Source organism: Littorina saxatilis, linkage group LG2, assembly GCF_037325665.1.
Source record: "Littorina saxatilis isolate snail1 linkage group LG2, US_GU_Lsax_2.0, whole genome shotgun sequence".
NCBI classification, from domain to species: domain Eukaryota; kingdom Metazoa; phylum Mollusca; class Gastropoda; order Littorinimorpha; family Littorinidae; genus Littorina; species Littorina saxatilis.
This window is the reverse complement of record NC_090246.1, coordinates 77,603,868-77,626,103: the sequence shown is the minus strand read 5'-3', so window position 1 is coordinate 77,626,103 and position 22,236 is coordinate 77,603,868. Positions and strand designations below refer to the sequence as shown.

At 38.8% G+C, this 22,236-nt stretch overlaps 1 protein-coding gene across 1 annotated transcript in view; it reads right to left on the bottom strand.

Moving 5' to 3' along the window:
* The window catches only part of LOC138959774 (titin-like), a 533,368-nt gene that overhangs the window by 269,808 nt on the left and 241,324 nt on the right, over positions 1 to 22,236 (bottom strand). Inside the window, exons 137-157 of the mRNA XM_070331384.1 lie at positions 17,971 to 18,249; positions 17,274 to 17,603; positions 16,329 to 16,448; positions 14,737 to 14,916; positions 14,271 to 14,368; positions 13,794 to 13,870; positions 13,179 to 13,345; positions 12,761 to 12,875; positions 12,106 to 12,290; positions 11,656 to 11,770; positions 11,181 to 11,353; positions 9,746 to 9,857; positions 9,174 to 9,403; positions 8,525 to 8,810; positions 7,299 to 7,467; positions 6,753 to 6,950; positions 6,165 to 6,423; positions 4,520 to 4,789; positions 3,016 to 3,825; positions 2,502 to 2,768; positions 1,944 to 2,210 (exon numbers count right to left, since the gene is read on the bottom strand). Of these exons, the coding sequence (XP_070187485.1) occupies positions 1,944 to 2,210; positions 2,502 to 2,768; positions 3,016 to 3,825; positions 4,520 to 4,789; positions 6,165 to 6,423; positions 6,753 to 6,950; positions 7,299 to 7,467; positions 8,525 to 8,810; positions 9,174 to 9,403; positions 9,746 to 9,857; positions 11,181 to 11,353; positions 11,656 to 11,770; positions 12,106 to 12,290; positions 12,761 to 12,875; positions 13,179 to 13,345; positions 13,794 to 13,870; positions 14,271 to 14,368; positions 14,737 to 14,916; positions 16,329 to 16,448; positions 17,274 to 17,603; positions 17,971 to 18,249 (4,707 nt within the window). The remainder of the gene's footprint in view (positions 1 to 1,943; positions 2,211 to 2,501; positions 2,769 to 3,015; positions 3,826 to 4,519; positions 4,790 to 6,164; positions 6,424 to 6,752; positions 6,951 to 7,298; positions 7,468 to 8,524; positions 8,811 to 9,173; positions 9,404 to 9,745; positions 9,858 to 11,180; positions 11,354 to 11,655; positions 11,771 to 12,105; positions 12,291 to 12,760; positions 12,876 to 13,178; positions 13,346 to 13,793; positions 13,871 to 14,270; positions 14,369 to 14,736; positions 14,917 to 16,328; positions 16,449 to 17,273; positions 17,604 to 17,970; positions 18,250 to 22,236) is intronic.

The window sequence follows — 22,236 nt, the reverse complement described above, 5'->3', positions numbered from 1 at the left end:
AGCAAGAGATTGTATGCAGGAATTTCCTCTATATGAGAACTATACACCTACATTTCTTGAGAACAGTGGTACCTGTGATAAAAAAGGGTGCCATTGGAACCAGCTCAGTGTCCCTACATTGCAGGTGGCCTGTCATGGCAGACATATTTTGGTTCAGCTAATAAATAGATAAAGGAACTATGAGAGGTGTCCTTTATTGGAAGGTGTCCTCTCATCAGAGGCGCCTCACATCACAGGTACCACTGTACTGAGCATGCGGCGGAAAATACAACCCAAAAAAGAAAACTAATTTGATGATCCTTACTTTTATGTTTACCTTGGGGGGAGGGGAGGGGGAGGGGGGAAGGTGTGAGGGTAGGGGTGAGGGGAATTGGGGGGGCACAGTGCACATAGGGAGACACCTGACAGTTAATCTTAACAAGCACCCACTGAAGTTTTAGTAGCTGTGACACTTAAAAGACATGCGTTTTTTAAATGCATTGTCAAAATAAGTAATAGAGATAATCATCTGCCTGCCTTTTCCTTTATACTCAAAAAGGCATACTTAGTTTAAAATACAGGAAAATATATTCACTGCAAAGCTAATTATGCTGAGGGAAATTCACACAAAGGAAAGTTGATTACAAATTGAAGGGAAATGAAACACCAAACAAATACAATACTTTTGCACTTTATTTCTTTGTCACAAACTCTCTAGTTCAAAAAGTTAATGGTTAGCAAACACTGAGACAATTTCCTCAACAGGAGTTACCATTCAAAGCAGACACATAACAAAGCTGATACACACATTGACAAAAATGTTTTTCCTGTTCACAACATTTTAACACACTTAAACAAATTATTATAAAAAACTGAAAATAAACATGCAGAAAAATGTATCAGGGGATTCCTTGGTGTTTGTCTGTTCATGATGTTCCCTTTTTGACAATTGATGATCATGACATTAAAAGAAGAAAAAGAAAAATGTGCAATGTATGAAAGAAGGAATACCTTATTTTTCCAAATTATATAAATACCAATTACATGTGTTGCTTAAAAATTCAAAGAAGGAACATCTTGATCAAAACACACACTTTTGAACTTTAATTCCAAATGAAATCAGGCAACAAAGACAATAAACAAAAAAATGGTTTCTCATTGTGCCCACACATGTAATGAAAAAATACATATCACAAGGATGAGTTTTGGTCAACTTCATTGCTTTTGGTCAAATTTGTATTGAAAAAATGTCATTATGCAACAAATGAAATGGATATTGCTTTTGGAAAGGGCCGGCTGTTAAAAACAGGATATGACGTTCAAGAATTATTTTTTCTCTCTTTTTTTTCTTCCAGTGAGGTGAAGGTGACCAATACTGCACATATATCTTTCCGGATATCACAGAATTACAGCCACCATAAATAGACTCAACAGACTGAAGTATAGGGGTACAATTCATTCCACTTTTCATTCCACAAAGCAGTTCTATCAACATCACTGTCATCTATCCTTCATGCAAGTGCAGCTTCTGATATGCAAAATGTGAGACTACCAATACACGCTAAAAATGCTTGCGTAGGTGAACATTAATTTTCAAGCAAAATTCAAAACACTAAATTCAAATCAGACGGTGATTTGCAAGTAAAAAGTAACCAAAAAATTTTTCATCTTACAAGATACTCAAATTATCTTTCAAACAGTCGTTTTCTGCTGTAAGACACAGCAAAACTTCAGCATATCACTGTCATATTTACAAAAAAGAAAAAAGCACAACCGTGCAGCACTTAAGCAGTGCAACAACAAACAAAATCTGCAGTACAGCACAAAAGAATATTCAAATCCAATACTAATCTCACTAAACAACTCAGCAGACCCCCATGCAAATGGTCCAGGGAGACAAAACAAAGGTAGCAATAAAAAATTTTTTTAAAATAAAGACCGTCACACCCAACTTCCAAACTTACCGTCGAGGTGCAAGCGAGCCGAGCTCTTCTTGTCGCCCACGACGACAGAATACTCGGCCACGTCAGTCTTGTCCACGTCCTTGATGACCAGGGTGTGACTGCGGCCTTCCTGCTCCATGATGTGCTTGTTGCTGGGGGTCAGTTCTTGACCGTCCTTGAGCCAGGCCACGTTGATGTCGTCCTTGTTGACCTGGCACTTGAAGTAGGCCATCTTGTGCTCCTCTGTCATCACCTCGCTGAGCTCTGCGTTGAAGTCTACTGGTACCTCTGTTGTACAAGCAAAGTAGATGTATGTAGATACAGAGGCTGCGCAGAGGTCACTTTAATAACTACCAGCTTGGTGGAATTTCAAACCTTCATTTTGAAGACAAACCAATTATTCACTGCACTGCACTGTTGTCATGTTATATTTGAGTTCACACAGATTAAATCGATTTCCATCTGCATGTGGAAATGTGCATACGATTCTTCAGTTCTATGTACAGTAAATTTAAGAAAATGGAGGAGAGTTTGGTGTATGGTAGCAAAAAGCTATCAAGACAAAATAAGAAAACTTACCATGCACAGTGAGTGTTGCCGTGGTGGATTTGTCTTCCACTTTAGCAGTAATGTCTCCGGCATCTGGCAAGATGGCATCGGTGATGATCAAGCGATGGACAGTTTTATCCCTCACGATGTTGTAGCGGGGATTGTCGCTGATTTCACGACCCTCATGGAACCATTTGGCGGTGGTGTTATCGATGTTCAGCTCACACTCAAAGGTGACAGACTCACCTTCGTTGATCTCCTGGTTCTGGAGAGGCCTGATGAATTCTGGTGGCATTTCTGTTTGAAAAAGACAAGAAAATATTTGTCACTTTGGGTGGAATGTAGTATTATCTATCAAACAATTTTGCTTCCAGAAGCACTTCTGTTGAATTTTTATAACATGACATCGACATTCATCCAGCTAGATCTGCCATTCTTAAATCTAAAAGCCTCTGATCAAGCAGTGACTGGTGGATCATTTCTTACAGATCATGATGTAAAATTGTGACATTGCATATGAACCATGCTTGCAGGTGATACCTACCTCTGATGAAGAGTGACGCAGATGTCTTCTTGTCATCCACATGTACGGTGATCAGACCCTCGTCATCCACAGTGCAGTCTTGGATCAACAGCTTGTGCTTGCGACCCTCCTTCACAAACTGCACACGGTCACCCTCCTTCAGTTCCACCTCGTCCACAAACCACTTGACTTTGTCCACATCCTTGGACAGTTCGCACACAAACTCTGCCGTCTCCCTCTCCATGACGCTAACGTCGTTGAGCGGGACAACAAAGTCTGTGGGAAGTTCCTGGACCAGCAGCTCAGCTGTGCAGGTGGTGTCAGCAGCCTTGACCTTAATCTCACCAGAATCGTCCAAGATGACGTCTTTGATGATGAGCTTGTGGCGCAGAGGACCCTCCTTGATGAACTGAATGCCATCACCAGCCTCTAGTTCTTCTTCGTCCAGGAACCACTTGACTTTCTCGATGTCTTTGTTCAGCTCACACACAAACTCCACCGTGGATTTCTCGTACACGGTCTGGTCTTTGATGGGCAGAGTGAACTCTACTGCAACCTCCTCCACTGTGAATTTGGCAGAGGATTCCTTGTCACCGATCTTGATGGTAACGGTTCCAGCATCGACAGTGCTTGCGTTTTTGATGAGCAGTTTTTGGATGGTTCCCTCGATGAAGAATTCGTACTTCTCATCTTCCTGGATCTCCTTGTTGTTGATGAACCAGCGCACCTTGCTCTTGTCCACAGGAATGTTCAGAGTGCATTCAAACTCTGCATCAGTACCTTCCTTCACTGTAACGTCTTTGAGTGGCACAGTGAACTCGACAGAGATTTCTGGAATAAGACATTTAGTATGATGAATAAACAAAAACATACACTGTGAAAGACACACAAAGAAAGAAATAGCAGAACAAGCAATGAAGGATAAGAAAGAAGGGAAAGTGGCGAGGGAGTAAGAGAGAGGAGAGAGAGAGAGAGAGAGAGAGAGAGAGAGAGAGAGAGAGAGAGAGAGAGAGAGAGAGAGAGAGAGAGAGAGAGAGAGAGACAGAGACAGAGAGAGAGAGAGAGAGAGAGAGAGAGAGAGACAAGACAAGACAAAATCTTTATTATCGAGGGTAATAGATAAGCAAGAATATTGCTTTTTTACATCCAGCCCTCGCCCTAATATAGGGTCAACAAGAACAGAAAACAATATAATCAAAGAACTATCACATCAAACTTAACACATTATAAATGTATATACAGATACAAATTTAAAAATAAATTGTCATACTGCATTTTAAGTACAATTGTCAAATTAATTGTCAAATTAAGAGAGAGAGAGAGAGAGAGAGAGAGAGAGAGAGAGAGAGAGAGAGAGAGAGAGAGAGAGAGAGAGAGAGAGAGAGAGAGAGATAAAGAGAGAGACAGAGAGACAGAGAGAGACAGAGACAGATCTCGAGAGTGAGAGAATGAGAGAGACACACAGACAGACAGACTGACAATCACACACACACACACATAGAAACACAGAAGGATTGAAACTGACCTTGCACATTGAGTTTGGCACTGGATTTGTTGTCACCGATAACCACAGTGACCTCAGAATCATTGTCTTCAGGAGACAAGTCGTTGATGGTGAGGGTGTGGTTGCAGCCGTCAGAGTCGATCTGGTACTTGTCTGAAGGAGTGACGGGTTTACCGTTGATGAACCACTGGACAGGTAACTCATCATCGTTAGTGGTACAGGTGAACTTGGCACAAGTGTTCTCTTTGCCCTCTGTGTCGGACAGGTGGGCTGTGAAGTTAGCAGGGACGGCTGGAACATAAAACAAGTCGCGTAAGGCAAAATTACTACATTTAGTCAAGCTGTGGAACTCACAGAATGAAACTGAACGCACTGCATTTTTTCACAATGACCGTAGTCCGCCGCTTGTGCAAAACAGAGTGAAACTGACGAGCCTGTTCAGCGCGGTAGTGGTTTCGCTGTGCTGCATAGCACGCTTTTCTGTACCTCTCTTCGTTTTAACTTTTTGAGCGTGTTTTTAATCCAAACATATCATATCTATATGTTTTTGGAATCAGGAACCGACAAGGAATAAGATGAAATTGTTTTTAAATCGATTTCGGAAATTTAATTTTGATCATAATTTTTATATTTTTAATTTTCAGAGCTTGTTTTTAATCCAAATATAACATATTTAAATGTTTTTGGAATCAGGAAATGATGTAGAATAAGATGAACGTAAATTTGGATCGTTTTATATAAAAAAAAAATGTATTACAATTTTCAGATTTTTAATGACCAAAGTCATTAATTAATTTTTAAGCCACCAAGCTGAAATGCAATACCAAAGTCTGGCCTTCGTCGAAAATTGCTTTACAAAAATTTTAATCAATTTGATTGAAAAATGAGGGTGTGACAGTGCCGCCTCAACTTTTACAAAAAGCCGGATTTGACGTCATCAAAAGTATTTATCGAAAAAATGAAAAAAACGTCCGGGGATATCATTCCCAGGAACTCTCATGTCAAATTTCATAAAGATCGGTCAAGTAGTTTGGTCTAAATCGCTCTACACGCATGCACAGACACACCCACACACATACACCACGACCCTCGTATGTTAAAACATTTAGTCAAAACTTGACTAAATGTAAAAAGTAAAGAATCGTGATAAAGGTTTTGACGAAATTATAAAGCACTAATAAAGGCAGGAAAAGATTTCGGTGAACAGCAGGCAGCCCTCATCAGTGTTAAGTCATTGCCTTTCTTTTACATTATTTCAGTTGGGTTTTCTCTTATGCTGACCTTACCCTTTTTAAGATAGGTAATGTTTTCTCAAAGAAATGTACGTTTCTAGTTTGTCTTGTTTTGTTTTTCATAGAACAGTCATAATCAACAACATTTTGAAACTCAAATAACATTAGTGAGTCATGCATCATGCTTTATTTAAAATGTAATGAAAAGACAAACTGAATGAACCCACAGTTGCTAAAGGTACTAAGACATGGGAACTTGGATGAATGAAAAAGTCTGAACATGAACTACGACTCACTCATAATGTAGAAATTCTAGGCATGAACCATACAATTGCTCTGAAATTATATCTCTGGTGCTCAGTCTAATTTCAGCCAAAAGTCTGAAGATTCTCATGTGTGGGTACTATAAACTCAACCCAGAGAAGAATACTCACGCTCGACAGTGAGGTTGGCCTCAGTGACGACATCACTGTAAGCACAGGACACCGGGCCCTCATCCTTGGGTCGACACTTGCTGATCAGCAGCTTGTGATTCTTGCCGTCAGCGTAGATGGCGTACTTGGGGCTGGCCTCGATCACCTCGCCCTTTACTTTCCATACGACCGTGACGTTGGGGATGGCCCATTCACATTCAAACGTGGCCAGCTCTCGCTCCTTCACATGAGCATCCTCCAGAGGAACAATCCACTTCCACTGGAAAAGACAAAATTAAGTGGTTAAAACACTGTTTCGTTTTGACACCATTACTAATACAAAAGGGTTTCAAAGATGGGCAAATTCAGACAGGTAGAGTGAAACATTTATGAAAACCCAACAGGCAATCCATACTTGAACCATCAAATGGCTTACTCATTCCATCCATCCAATTCTCAAATAAGTAAATAAATCAATAAATCGATCAATAAATAAATCAATAAATCAATCAACAAATCAGTCAATAAATCAATCAACAAATCAATCAATAAATCAATCAATAAATCAATAGATAAATAAATATATAAAAATCAAGTAAGCCCAAGTACCTTGGTTTTTGGAATGTAGAGGGTTCTCTCCTCCAGTTCCTCTGTGTCCATGGTCCTGGGAGCTCTGACGTAGCCAGTCTTCTCCTCCTCTTCTTCTGCTGGAGCTACAGCTGCCGTGGGCTTGGCGCGCTCAAAGGTCTCGAGCTCCTCATGCTCACGGGGAGCCATCTCAAAGTGAAGTGGTTCTGCTGTCTCAAGCTGAAATGGATTTGCAAAGGGTGTGGAGATTAAGAGAATGTTTCTTTCTTTTATTCTTTGGAGCAAACAGTAACTTATTTTGATAAAACTATTAGTTATGCAGGCTTCCTTCAACTCATACCTAATTGTTACGTAAGAAAGAAGGGAAGCCATCTGGGTCGGACATACATGAGCATGTATTTTGTTGTTGCTGTTAAAGTTAACAAATCTGATTGTATATAAAATCTTAGCAATACATTTTTTTTTAATGTTTTCAATTCGTGTAAATAAACTGTTTGGTTTAGAAACATGTCTATTCTTATTCAAACACACCTCATAAATACTGGCTAAACATGAAAAAAAGCTTACATCTGGTCTCTCTCTCTTTTCGCCAGGGTGGTACTCAAGACGCTCAACCTCGGGTGAAGCTGGCTTTGGCTTCTCTTCGGGGGAAGGAGATTTGACTTCCTCCTCATCCCAGTGTTTGAGGTGAACGTCCCATCCTCCCTCGTCATCCTCCTTCTCTCGCTGCACCTCTCTGTTGTCACATAATACACAGGAACGTTTCATGAGTATACAATACAGTTGAACAAAATATGATACAGACTTTTTGGAATGCATTTATCAATTGCCTAAGGGAGAAATGTGCAAATTGTACCCGACTTGCTTTGAACCCTACTCTTGTACTGTTTGGCAATGACAATAAGACAAAAGTCGACGAAGGTTTTTCATACATATTATTAATTGCCAAGTTTTTTGTTTATAAGTGTAGACTTGCTAAAGTCCAACCAACTCTCAACATGTACCTCAGAGAACTTGCATATGTTCACAAAATAGACAAACAAGTACATCAGATTACAATGAGTTACGACAAATACATTCATAAGTGGGCTGCGTACACAGAGCTGATACAAGAATAACTGCACACACTTTCCTGCTTTTATATTAAAAAAAACCACTTTATTTTCTGCCATTGTATACATAAGGTGTTTTTGTCAATGTCATAATATTCTGAATTGCCTTTCCCGTACTGTGAACCTGAATGCATGCATGTAACCTTTTCTGAATGAAAAAAAATTGTGAAAAAAAAAATATGATACAGATATGATAATCTTGGCAATGACCTACTGAAGTCAGAAACAGATTGCCTGCTAAAACTTCATAAGCCAAGAAGGAGAAGCAAGAATGGTATATTTATGGAACATAATGTTTTGTCCTGTCAATGAAACATATTCCATAAACTTACCATTCTTGTATTTTGAAAAGTGATCAGCAGAGTTTGAATGGATTTTTTTTTTTACCTTTTCAGGTGCTTCCTTTGGCCCAAATACTAGTGTACTAGAACTGAATAAATCAGACACTCAGGCTGTAATGTTGTAAGTGTTGCAGTTTTAGGTGATCAAATTACAGGTATATGCCTTTTCTTCCCCAACCAGAGCAAAAAAGATACAAGATTTGTACCTGAGAAGCGTTGGTGTAAACCATCATTTCTCCTAGTTTCAAGACTCATGTTACACTACGTCACAAACAAAATCAGGTCTAAAAAGGGGGGTTGCACTGCATAAGATGACAGGCTCAATTGCTCTGTAACTGACCTGTGCTTGAGCTGTGATTTCCAGTCTACAACCTCCTCCAGCTTGTCAGTCACCATGAGAGTGGCAGGCGCCTGTTCAGTGCCGTGCTCGTTGGTGGCGGTCACAGTGTATGTTCCTGCATCTTTGGGTTTGATGTCGCTAATGCAGAGGACGTGTTCTTTTGTGTTCTCGTCATAGAAGACCTTGTTGCGTCCTCCATCCTGCAGCTTCATCCACTTGCCCTTGGACCACTCCACGTTCGGCGTAGGTTCGCCATCAACGATGCAGCGGAACTGGGCTTCGTGAGCTGAAAGTGGCGGAAAAACAAAACACTGATTTAATGTTCCTCTCATTATTTGTTACAGCTATTGCTGAAGGTCATTTAAGGAGTTTTGATCGTAAAGGATGCGGGGGTCAGAAGTATGCTGAATTCATACCACATACAGAATGAGGTTTGGAATGGGGATCTTTTCAAAGGTAAAGGTTTTCCTATCTATTTTCAAGAAATGACATTTTGAAACCAAAGTTTATTTCTCAAAGCTTAGCAATACACACACACACACACACACACACACACACACACACACACACACAACACACACACATACACAACAAACACACATACACACACACACACACACAACTACAAAAATACAACAATACTGTTTACCTTCCAACACAGTACACTTGAGAGGCGTTTCCAAAAACGTGGGGGCACGCCCGCGGACCTCAAGCTTGGCTTTGCAGAGGACTTCTCCTCCGTTGTTCTTGGCAACAGCCTGGATCTCGCCTTGCATGGAGGGGACAGCGTCCGTGATTACCAGTGTGTAGAGACCTAGTTTGGGCTGCACCTCAAAGCGGATATTTTCTGCTTCCTGCAGCTCTTCTTCATTGAGGAGCCTGTGGAAATCAACACAACTTTCATTGCTGCTCGTCTCATTTGGAAAACAAGATTCTTAATACAGCTGTGTAATGAATGTGTCACTCATATCTTTTAATTTTTCTCCTACGACTGTTGAAAAACACGTAGAAGGGAATGACAACTTTCTTTACTGCTTATCTCTACTGAAAAAGATCCCTATTACAGCTGTGTGATATGGTATTTACAGTTTGATTTTGTTTTGTTTTTTGCTAACTTACAAATTTTTGCAACACAAACTAAACAGAAGCTCCATCAATCCTACACATCAAAATTCTATCCTGCATGCCATTACATTTTAACTGAAGTTTGTGCAAACTCACCAAGTGATTTCTGGCAATGGAACGCCAACCACCTGGCACTCAAATTTGGCCACTCCTCCTTGTGGGACCAGGGTGTCTGACAGTTTGCGCTTGAAGTCAGGTTTCTTGACAGCTGGAAAACAAAACAAGTCGCGTAAGGCGAAAATACAATATTTAGTCAAGTAGCTGTCGAACTCACAGAATGAAACTGAACGCAATGCCATTTTTCAGCAAGACCGTATACTCGTAGCATCGTCAGTCCACCGCTCATGGCAAAGGCAGTGAAATTGACAAGAAGAGCGGGGTAGTAGTTGCGCTAAGAAGGATAGCACGCTTTTCTGTACCTCTCTTTGTTTTAACTTTCTGAGCGTGTTTTTAATCCAAACATATCATATCTATATGTTTTTGGAATCAGGAACCGACAAGGAATAAGATGAAAGTATTTTTAAATTGATTTCGACAATTTAATTTTGATAATAATTTTTATATATTTAATTTTCAGAGCTTGTTTTTAATCCGAATATAACATATTTATATGTTTTTGGAATCAGCAAATGATGGAGAATAAGATAAACGTAAATTTGGATCGTTTTATAAATTTTTATTTTTTTTTTACAATTTTCAGATATTTAATGACCAAAGTCATTAATTAATTTTTAAGCCACCAAGCTGAAATGCAATACCGAAGTCCGGGCTTCGTCGAAGATTACTTGACCAAAATTTCAACCAATTTGGTTGAAAAATGAGGGCGTGACAGTGCCGCCTCAACTTTCACGAAAAGCCGGATATGACGTCATCAAAGACATTTATCAAAAAAATGAAAAAAACGTTCAGGGATTTCATACCCAGGAACTCTCATGTCAAATTTCATAAAGATCGGTCCAGTAGTTTAGTCTGAATCGCTCTACACACACACACACAGACACACACACACACACACGCACATACACCACGACCCTCGTTTCGATTCCCCCTCGATGTTAAAATATTTAGTCAAAACTTGACTAAATATAACAAAAAAGACAATGTAAACCAGAACAATAAACTGGAAAGAAATGCATTCAATAAGCTTTTACTAAACAGAAAAGTTATACTTAGCTGGGTTGATAAAAAAGACTAAAGCCAAGTTATTATACACCTAAAGATATAACCACATTAAAATCAAAACCATCATATTCAAATGAAATATTATATGCAAATGAAATATCATCAATTCTACATCTAATCATCAAATTAGAAGACTAACTGATAATATGTCAACCATATCTTCAGGAATATAATCTTTTCTGCAAGCTATAAGAAACAAAGGGACGTCTTTTTAAAAAAAGTGTTTTGATTTTCTACAGACAACCCATTTCCGCTTTTTTCTCTTCAAAAGAGAAACAATAGCATATGCACATGTTCATTACTCTGAAGGCTGACATTGAGCTCTCACAGCTAAAACATTCGTACTTACGTATGACTTTGAGACGTCCATTGCAGGACAGCTGACCAGATGGGTTCTGAGCGCGACACGTGAACAGACCAGCAGAGGTCATGGTGCATTTCTCCAGGACCAAGGTGTGTGTCTGGCCATCCACTTCCATGTGAACTGTTTCTGAAGCCTGCAGCTCTTGATCACCCTTTAGCCTGTCAACAAAGCAGCACAATATCATTTCAATGTTTAAATAATTGTTTGCAGAGCTTGATTCAGACTGCTCATACACACATCTTATTTCACAAACTCCACATATGTCAATACCGTTAATGTTAAAAACAATACCAACTATCTTCTGCACCTTTTGATGCCATATGTTTAAACCTGTGTATTATGGGCAGTTAGTTTATGGGGAAAATCGTCTTCAGCTTATCTCTTGTACAAAATAACAAAGGTAGAACATTTTGGACACATCTTAGACAAACATACAAATCAAATATTAAGAAGGACGTACCATGTGATATGAGGTTTGGGTTTGCCGGAGACTTGCACCTCCATTCTGATGGTCTCAGTTTCCAGGACTTCGTATGTCTCCAATTTCTTGATGAACTTGGGGCTCTCTTTCTTCTCTGTTGGTGGGGAAGAAAAAAAAACCATGATGTTATCATTGTCAAATAAAAACCTTCACTATGTCATATGACATGTACAGTTAATATATAAGACCGATTCAAGCAAATCAGTTACAATGACTTTTTCATTATTTTAACCACATTATCTTCTTCTGCGTTCGTGGGCTGAAACTCCCACGTACACTCGTGTTTTTTGCACGAGTGGAATTTTACGTGTATGACCGTTTTTTACCCCGCCATTTAGGCAGCCATACGCCGTTTTCGGAGGAGTTAACCACATTATAACTCAAAAATATTTTCATAATTAGCAGATGAACAGAAATACTTTGACCAACCATCAATGATGAGTTTCGCCTCAGAGGTGTCTTCGCCTGCTTTGTTAGTGGCAACGGCCTTGACCATGCCAGCATCCTCGACCTCAGTGGGCTCGATAGACAAGCTATGAGCAACATCTGCAAAGCTGGCGCGTTCATCCACATGGAAACGAAGCCCGGGTTCAACAGGTTGCTCATTGAGGAACCTAAAAATAAAAGTAAGCAGGTCACACATTTGCAAACGATCTAGGTAACATTTATTAAGAAACAATCTTGGTCAAACAGCTGCAAGTGCTAAACTGTCATTCATACACAGGATTAAAGTCGTGTTCCCACACAGAATAACCTCACACAAAAGGAAGCTGGTCAAACAAGAAGACAGATAAATCTCCTGATAATAAAACAAGTAGGCAATGGTCTGATCAAGCCAAGTAAGACATACTGATAATTACATTTCTCAGACAACTAAGCATTCAAAAATATATGATTACACTTTAAGAGATCAGAGAACTTACAGAGCTATACTTAAAGAAATTGGGGAACTTACATAATTATCATACTGGACACATTACAGCACTTATACATAATTAAACTTGAAGAATTTAGGGAAACTGATTACAGCAAGGCATTGACTGAAGAAAACAAAAAAGACATGTAGTTTGAAAGCAGTACTGACCATTTGACTTCAGGCTGAGGCAGACCCTTGACAGCACACTCAAACTTGACCGGTCGTCCTTCTCGCACCTCCCGATTGGGCAGCTGTCTGGTGAACACTGGAGGCTCTGACTTGCCTGTAACAATTAACTAAAGTAAGTACAACATGTGTACAACAAATATTCTCCAGGTCTTCTGCTGTTGTCTTCCACAGAATTGGCTTCACGGAAGACTCTTCACATTGCTCGGGTTACATTACCTGATGCAGTGAACCTATTATAAGTGTGGCACTGTACAAGCAAAACTGAAAGCTTATCCACTGTAATGCATAATAATCATTTACAGAACCATGCAAGCAAAAGTACTCAAATAAATCCTTCTGAAAGCTTACACCTGTGGTAGATACTTTTACTGTCTGTTATTTGTAGCTTTAGACCCACCTTCCACAGTGATAAAGGCGGAGACCTCGTCCTTGCCAGCGCAGTTGGTGGCCACACAGGTGTATGTTCCTTCCTGGTTCATCTTGGCAGAGCTGATCTTCAGCTTGACTTTCTCATCGTCATGCCAAGTCTTCATGTTGGGTGACAAGACCAGGTCACGTCCATTCCTGCAGGATAAAACAGGCGAGTGTGACTGCATGTGAAAATTGGGATGGGGTTGAGAGAACGAGAGAGAGAAAAAGAGAGAGAGAGAAAGAGAGAAAGAGAGAGAGGGGGGGGGGGGAGGGAAGGACAGAGAGAGGGAGTCCATGTGTTTGTGGGGGGTGTGTGTGTGTGTGTGTGTGTGTGTGTGTGTGTGTGTGTGTGTAGTGTGCACATGTCTGTGTGTGTTTGTGTGGCTACCCATGTGTACCTGGGTGCATGTTTATGAGAATGCATGCAGGACTAGCGCAAGTGTGTGTGCTCATGTGCGTTCCTGTCTGTATCATGTAAACTTGCAATCTAAGCATATCATTTTACCACAAAGTGTAATAAGATGTGGGTCTCTCAGTACAGATATGCGAGGGCTGATGACAAAAATGAGAGGTATGGGGACAACAGGTGACAAGAACTTACACAAGCCATGTGACTTCAGGACGAGGTATTCCTGTCACTTTGGCGGTCAGGATCAGTTCCTTCTCTTCCATTACAGTCTGGAATAAACATCAGTCAAATAATCAGTACATTTCAACCTTTGAAACAAATAAAAATGTATCCGAACAAGAAATCAAAAGGTTAGTAAAAAAAAAGTACAAATTAAGTTGATTGAAAACTCAAACTCCAATCTTCGAAATAGATGATATACGGACACAGGACTACAGAAGTCTTGGACAACATCTTCTTCTTCAGCGTTGGACGATTAACAACATCATTTCTGCAGTTATATTATCAGACACGAGGTTCCTGTTAACATATATATATACTTTTACGCTTATGACAATTGACATAAAAAAGCATATTATATATAAATATAACAAGTTAACAGATACCAAATGACACATTATACTGTGTACTTCCCCAAACTCAATAGTAGAAACAAATCACAGTACTCACAGTATCACTGAAGGTCTCAACAAACTTTGGTGGCTGTGTTTCTTCAGGCGTCTTAAGCACAAGTGGTGACTCAGAAAGACGCTCTTCACGAGGAATTTCTGGGGGGAAATGATACAATTATAATGCTTGAAGTAAAGGTCAGTGCAATACATATTCAGGATTTTATATTCAGTCAGTTCAAACAAATCATCTAGACACACTCAAAATACAGGATTTAGGACCAAATATATAAGTACATGTATAATAAGTGGCGGAAATTGTTCAGTCACTTCACGAACAGAAGAAAAACCTTTTTACTGTTTACATATGGAGAGGACATTTGACTGTTCACAGCATTTTACCTGAAAGCAGCTAATTTAGCTTACAATTCAGATAGTAGTGCTTCACAATGATTTCATTCCTCTTTATTTGAAAGCATCTCAGGCTTACAATGTTGACACTGTAAGCAGCTGAAGCTTATAATTACCATTGATGATGAGAGGAATCTGGCAGACAGCCTCTCCCTCAGTGTTGGTGGCAATACAGGTGTAGGGTCCTGCATCTTGTTTCTCCACGTCCTTGATCTCCAGGCAGTGGGTGTCCTCGTACTTCTCAAAGTGGTACAGCTCCTCATTCTCCAGCAACTCTTCGTTGAACTTCCAAGTCACTGTCAACATTTCAGTTTAAATTTCAAATCTCAAAAACAAAATAATTAAAATGAAACATACAAAAATTATTATTCAATTTAAAAAAAGATCAGTTATGAAAATTTGAAATAAAATGCCTTGGTCAAACAACCAGAAGGTCTACATTCAGTAAACACAAACACCATCTGTGCCCTTCAAAATACAATGCAGTTATCCTGGAAGAGTGTACTGTACCAAAAACTGCATGTAAGGAATGGCAGACCTAAACTAAGAATAATTGATAATTTGAAAAGTAATTAGTCTTTACTCACAAAGACATGAAGACAGCAAAAAATATGTTGTCAAATGTTTGCCTATGAAGGCTTGCTTCTTCAGGACTACATTTAAGGAAAGGAAAGTTGACCACAAAGCAAAAGCAAACTGTAGTGAATCGACAATTAAAAAGGAGAGAGAAAGATCAAACCAAGTGGTAAAGGGAAGTAACTCTCGTCAAAGAAAGAAGATCACATAGGGGAGAGAAGTGATTAGAGGATATCCTGAACACACACACACACACAAACTGCTAATATAAACTATTAAGAATAAATAATATAAATAAAGAATTTTAAAATTAATACAGGAATAAATAAATAAACAATCCACAACAAATATTAATCAAATATATCTTTTTAATTGACCCTTAATCTATTATTCATTCTTGGTTTTTTAATAACATTTTAAAATGATTTGTTTTAATTTATCTACTTTGTTACTATATTATATTTATTTTATTTATTTATATATTTAAAACACATTCATTTATTAATTTATTGTTAATACAGTACCAGTTTTGATAAGCAGTGTGTGTGTGTGTGTGTGTGTGTGTGTGTGTGTGTGTGTTTCCAGGATATATCCACTAGCCACTTTTCTTCGATACGTTTTCTTCTTTCTTTGACTAGATATCTGGAGTACATTTTACTTTGGATGTTTTTGCATCGTATGTTGTTATGTTGTGGTTGTTTCCACATGTTGTTTGGTTTTTTAAAAGCAGACAAAGCACACTTTTCCATATATTGTTTAACACAATAAATTATCTTCTGTTTAGTTATTTCCCTCTAACACATGATCTTTCCTCTCTGTTCAGTTTTTTTGGTTCACTGCTGTTTGCTTTTGCTTTTTGGTTCAATTTCCTTTCCATTATTGTTGTCTTTTTATCACTTTTGGTATTTAACATTGTTTGTCTCATGAATGGTAATTTTTTTTTTTTAATTTCTTTTTAATAACTTGGCAAGAAGGTGTTTTTTTACTCATTTAAAGCCACAAGAATTATTCTTTCTCAGACATTAAATCCAAACTTCTGTTAATAAAACAGCTCCATATGTCTATAACTTCTAATGTCCCATCACATTCTCTAAACAGAAAAATATTCCAAACAAACAAATATTATAAGTACCTGTCGGTTTAGGATTGCCGACGACTTTGACCAAGAACTTGGCATTGTCATGCTCACGGGCCACAACCTGCTGAGGCACCTTGATGAACTCAGGTGGAGATCCTTTCTCCTCGGGCAGTTCTGAAAACAAACATGCGTTCAGGTGTGGCACAATGAAGAGATGCTGTGCCCCCTTCACAGTGTGACTACTAACTAGGTCAGATGGAAATAATTCCTCTGCGGGCAGTTCTGACAAGAGCTATACCTGTTTAAATACTGTGACAAAATATATTTTACAGTGTTCTTTTCGGTCTGATGCACCTGTTCCAACTTTCTTTCTTTCTTTCTTTATTTGGTGTTTAACGTCGTTTTCAACCACGAAGGTTATATCGCGACGGGGAAAGGGGGGAGATGGGATAGAGCCACTTGTTAATTGTTTCTTGTTCACAAAAGCACTAATCAAAAATTTGCTCCAGGGGCTTGCAACGTAGTACAATATATGACCTTACTGGGAGAATGCAAGTTTCCTGTACAAAGGACTTAACATTTCTTACATACTGCTTGACTAAAATCTTTACAAACATTGACTATATTCTATACAAGAAACACTTAACAAGGGTAAAAGGAAAAACAGAATCCGTTAGTCGCCTCTTACGACATGCTGGGGAGCATCGGGTAAATTTTTCCCCCTAACCCGCGGGGGGTACCTGTTCCAACTGACAGGTACGTATATATTGTGCATGAGTACTAACACATCCATTGTCCTTGGTGCACTTTCACACACTCCTTGATGCAGCAAGGCATCTGTATTGCACACATCTGAAGACAACGTTTTGTTTGTATTTTCAATATAGCAAATAATAAAGTTATTATATTATATTGCATTGCATTGCATTGCATTGCATTGCATTGCATTGCATTGAATTGTATAGTATTGCATTGTGAACATTGAGCATCAACACATACCTTCCACGAAGAGCTCTGCTTTGGTTTTGTCTGAGCCAGCAGGGTTTGTTGCCTGGCAGGTGTATGTCCCATCATGCTCTGGTTGCACATCTGTGATGGTCAGCGTCGTTTCGCCATCGTCCTTGGTGAGAATGGTGACCTCTTCATCTGGGATGACCTCCTTGTCATCCTTGAACCACTTGAGTTCTGGCATGGGAACACCCTTAGCCTTGCAGGTGATCTTGACTGTCTTGCCGATTGGTGTTTCAACATCCTTGGCAGGCACAATGAACTTGGGAGCTTCCAGCTGTGGAGCTTCTTCTTCCACAGGCTTCACCTCCTCCTTGGGAGCTAAAAGAAATATGCAAAATCTTTAGTATCCTCCTGTGCCAACTAAATAGTAGGAAAAAAAACCCATTTAACAAAAATATAGATAAGATGTTACTATAAAACTAAACGTGCTTGCAATTCAAATGGCAGAGCCTGTTGAAACTAAGTTTGTCCAAATCTGCAAATAGTGTGAACCTCATCACATCTGGTTAAGCACACACAATTCCCGTCAATGTTGCATGCTTGTTTTATTTTTTTAAATTGTGTTATTCTGGCTTTTCTGATTCTCCAGTAGCATTTTCAGGAATTGTAACTGTCTCAAGCTGTTTTCTGTCTTTGAATGTGTTCATGACCTTAAGCTTGCAGTGTGGTTGTTGTATACACCCACCAGTGACAGTGACTTGCACAGACACAGTGTCTCTGCCGAATTCATTCTCAATGGTCAAGGTGATGGTGCAGGTGTCGGACACATCTGCCGATGGGATGGTCAGAGTGGCTGACGTTGGTGTCTGCTGCAAGATGTGATGTTCACCGTGGATCAGCTGTGTAGTTTCCACAGACCAAGAGGCTGTGGGAGCTGGGGTACCTTCAAAGTCCACAGTGATCTGGATTGTCTCTCCTGGTACCGTGTTGATGGGTTCAGGTGCTGAGAGAATTCTCGCTGGTACTGTAAACGAAGCGATTCATTGAGGTTTTATGGAAAAAATTCACTGTAAACAGAGTGATGCGTTTTACATAAAATATGCAACAAAGGTGGATAAATTAAAACACTTTATGTTGCTCTACCCTTTTCTCATCTCATCAATCAAATTCATCTTTATTCCTAGAAACTTGCTATGATAATAAATTAACAGTCACTGCATTTTGAATAAGACAACATTTGACTGAAGTTGCATACAGCCTCAATCACTTTTGCTGACCGAATTTGATTCTGTTTCATTGTGTTTAGAAAATGAAAAAAACACCTACCGTACTTTCCGGGTGACAAGGCGCTACAGCGCATAAGGCGCACCCCCTTCTTTTTAACAAAAATTGTAATCCAGTCACCCATTGGGCGCAGGGGGCCGATAGGGCGCACCAAAATTGAAAAAGTATACCGGTAACAAACGGTCGAAGAATGAAAATAAGCCGCACATCAAAGGAAGAATACAGAGTGGAAATGACCCAGTTTTTGCCATGAGAGGTGGTTCCCCTGTCATATCTGAGAGAGGAAACACTTCCCGCACCGGGGTCAGTGACCGGTCAGTGACCGAGTTTAACAGAGTGGAAATATGTGTGCTCTGTGTGTGCGGGAGATCAAAGGCAGGTCCATTGTGATAGCTGGGTGGCTTGAGAGCTCGAGGAAACTTGGCCAGGGCAGTACCTAGTAGCTGAAACATGCATTATCACAAGTTGTTTGACTGGTACTCAGGCGGTCTCTTTGATTTTTTTCGTATTTCATACAGGGATTAGGCGCTTCGTTATACAAGACGCAGGGGTCGAACTCAAGGAAAAAAGTCGCGCCTTATGACCCGGAAAGTACGGTAAGCTTTTCTTGTTTTAACTGGTTTCACATTTGTTTCAGATTTGCTTATCATCATAAAAATCATGCCTGAAACTGAAAAAAGAAAGAAAATATGAATAACTGAAAAAAAAGAACAACAAAAATCAAATGACAAATTGTCACAATTATTTATATTCAAATGACATATTTGAGAGAAAAAAGTAGCCAATACCGATACCATAGTCAGATTAAGAAACAAAACTAGTCAATGCTGATACCATAGTCAGATTAGTCCAGTTAGAAATGCATGCAGGTTCAGGGTAGGGAAGGAATCCATCATGCTTTAATATGTGACAAGGGAAACTTCTACTTTTTTCAAGTGCCTGTTTACACACACTTTGTAACCAATGTTTCTATTTTTTTGTTTTATATATATATATATATAGAGAGAGAGAGAGAGAGAGAGAGAGAACAACAACAAAGAATAAATAACTGAGAAGCAGTAGAGCAATTACATTTAGCTTACAAAAAGCTGCAAATGATTGATTAACAAAAAAAAAGTAAAAGAAGAGGCTGAATAAACCCATCACCTTCCAAAAGCCAGTTTGTTACAAAAAATGTAAAAAGTTAGTGAGAAAAACGTCAAACTTACAACCACATTGACATTTCAATAAATAGATATAAAAAGAAATATGTAAATGGATAAATCAATAGTTGAATCATTAAATTAATATATAATCAAATTATTTAAAACAAGTCGCGTAAGGCGAAAATACAATATTTAGTCAAGTAGCTGTCGAACTCACAAAATGAAACTGAACGCAATGTCATTTTTCAGCAAGACCGTATACTCGTAGCATCGTCAGTCCACCGCTCATGGCAAAGGCAGTGAAATTGACAAGAAGAGCGGGGTAGTAGTTGCGCTAAGAAGGATAGCACGCTTTTCTGTACCTCTCTTTGTTTTAACTTTCTGAGCGTGTTTTTAATCCAAACATATCATATCTATATGTTTTTGTAATCAGGAACCGACAAGGAATAAGATGAAAGTGTTTTTAAATTGATTTCGACAATTTAATTTTGATAATAATTTTTATATATTTAATTTTCAGAGCTTGTTTTTAATCCGAATATAACATATTTATATGTTTTTGGAATCAGAAAATGATGGAGAATAAGATAAACGTAAATTTGGATCGTTTTATAAATTTTTATTTTTTTTTACAATTTTCAGATTTTTAATGACCAAAGTCATTAATTAATTTTTAAGCCACCAAGCTGAAATGCAATACCGAAGTCCGGGCTTCGTCGAAGATTACTTGACCAAAATTTCAACCAATTTGGTTGAAAAATGAGGGCGTGACAGTGCCGCCTCAACTTTCACGAAAAGCCGGATATGACGTCATCAAAGACATTTATCAAAAAAATGAAAAAAACGTTCGGGGATTTCATACCCAGGAACTCTCATGTCAAATTTCATAAAGATCGGTCCAGTAGTTTAGTCTGAATCGCTCTACACACACACACACACACGCACATACACCACGACCCTCGTTTCGATTCCCCCTCGATGTTAAAATATTTAGTCAAAACTTGACTAAATATAAAAATTGAAAAAATGAATACCAATGATTTATTATTATATCAACCAAATCACCCTAAAAGGCAAGTTTTTGGGGTTTTTCAAACTGTGTCTAATGAATTGGGGGTGAGGGGGGGGGGGGGTGTGAAGAACTGCACTGACCCATATAAAAATGTAAGAAAATACAAAAAAATCTGTTGGAATGAAAACATTACCTTCTTCTTCTTCTTCTTCTGCGTTCGTGGGCTGAAACTCCCACGTACACTCGTGTTTTTTGCACGAGTGGAATTGTACGTGTATGACCGTTTTTTACCCCGCCATTTAGGCAGCCATACGCCGTTTTTCGGAGGAAGCATGCTGGGTATTTTTGTGTTTCTATAACCCACTGAACTCTGACATGGATTACAGGATCTTTTTCGTGAGCACTTGGTCTTGTGCTTGCGTGTACACACGGGGGTGTTCGGACACCGAGGAGAGTCTGCACACAAAGTTGACTCTGAGAAATAAATCTCTCGCCGAACGTGGGGACGAACTCACGCCGACAGCGGCCAACTGGATACAAATCCAGCGCACTACCGACTGAGCTACATCCCCGCCCCACATTACCTTCTGAACCTGCAAGTCCTTGTGAAGATCAAACTCTCTTTTGTTCTGGACAATAATTAATTTTAGATAATTGTGTTTGCACACATGTGTCTTTGTGTGTGTGTTTTGTTCATTGAAGGAGCACTGTTTCTGTGTGGTCCGTTATGTACTGTGTCCTCCTTTTTTCATTTTTTGTTCCTTCAAAGAAGGCATATGTCTGCTGTGATGCAGTTTCTCTCTGTTATTTACTTTCCGCCCTCTTTTCTCTCTGAGATTGTAGGTAGTGTGACTAATGTTTAAACAACACACAAAACAAAATTTGTAATGAAAGCAGTTTATTTGTAGAACCTTTGAATTAATTAAGGTAGGAATTACCGCAAAAGGATACTTGAGATGAAAAATACATATTTCCAAATAAAATATGTAATTCAAAAAGTAAAAAAAGCTTCATATCTGAAAAAAACAAATTCTTGTTGGAGTTATTAAAACTACAATAACAAAACAATTATGTGAAATATGTAAGATAGGCAAATGGCCTACAATCTACAGATTTAAAGTTAAAAGACAAATGTCATTGGAAAAAGTTACAAGTACAAAAGCTCTAAAATATAAGGAAGTAAGTTAGAGAACTGTCAAATTTTCATTCATCTAGTCAGGCTGAAAAAATGACTGGCCAAATTTCCTTTTCTGATTGGTCCACTACTTCTGGTCTAGTTACCAACGAACTTGGCTATTTTGTCTTTTTATATATATACATGAATTTTTTTTCAAATCTTTTGATTGTTTGTTTGAAGATCCTGTCCTAATTGGGGAGGTTGGAATGCTGTTTTCTTTTTTCAGTATTTGGAATGGTTTAAGTCATAACCATGAGTTACATTACATGGCTGTATTTTGCTTTAAAACAAAGTATCTGGAATGGTTTAAGTCATAACTATGAGTTACATTACATAGCTGTATTTTGCTTTAAAACAAAGTATCTGGAATGGTTTAAGTCATAACTATGAGTT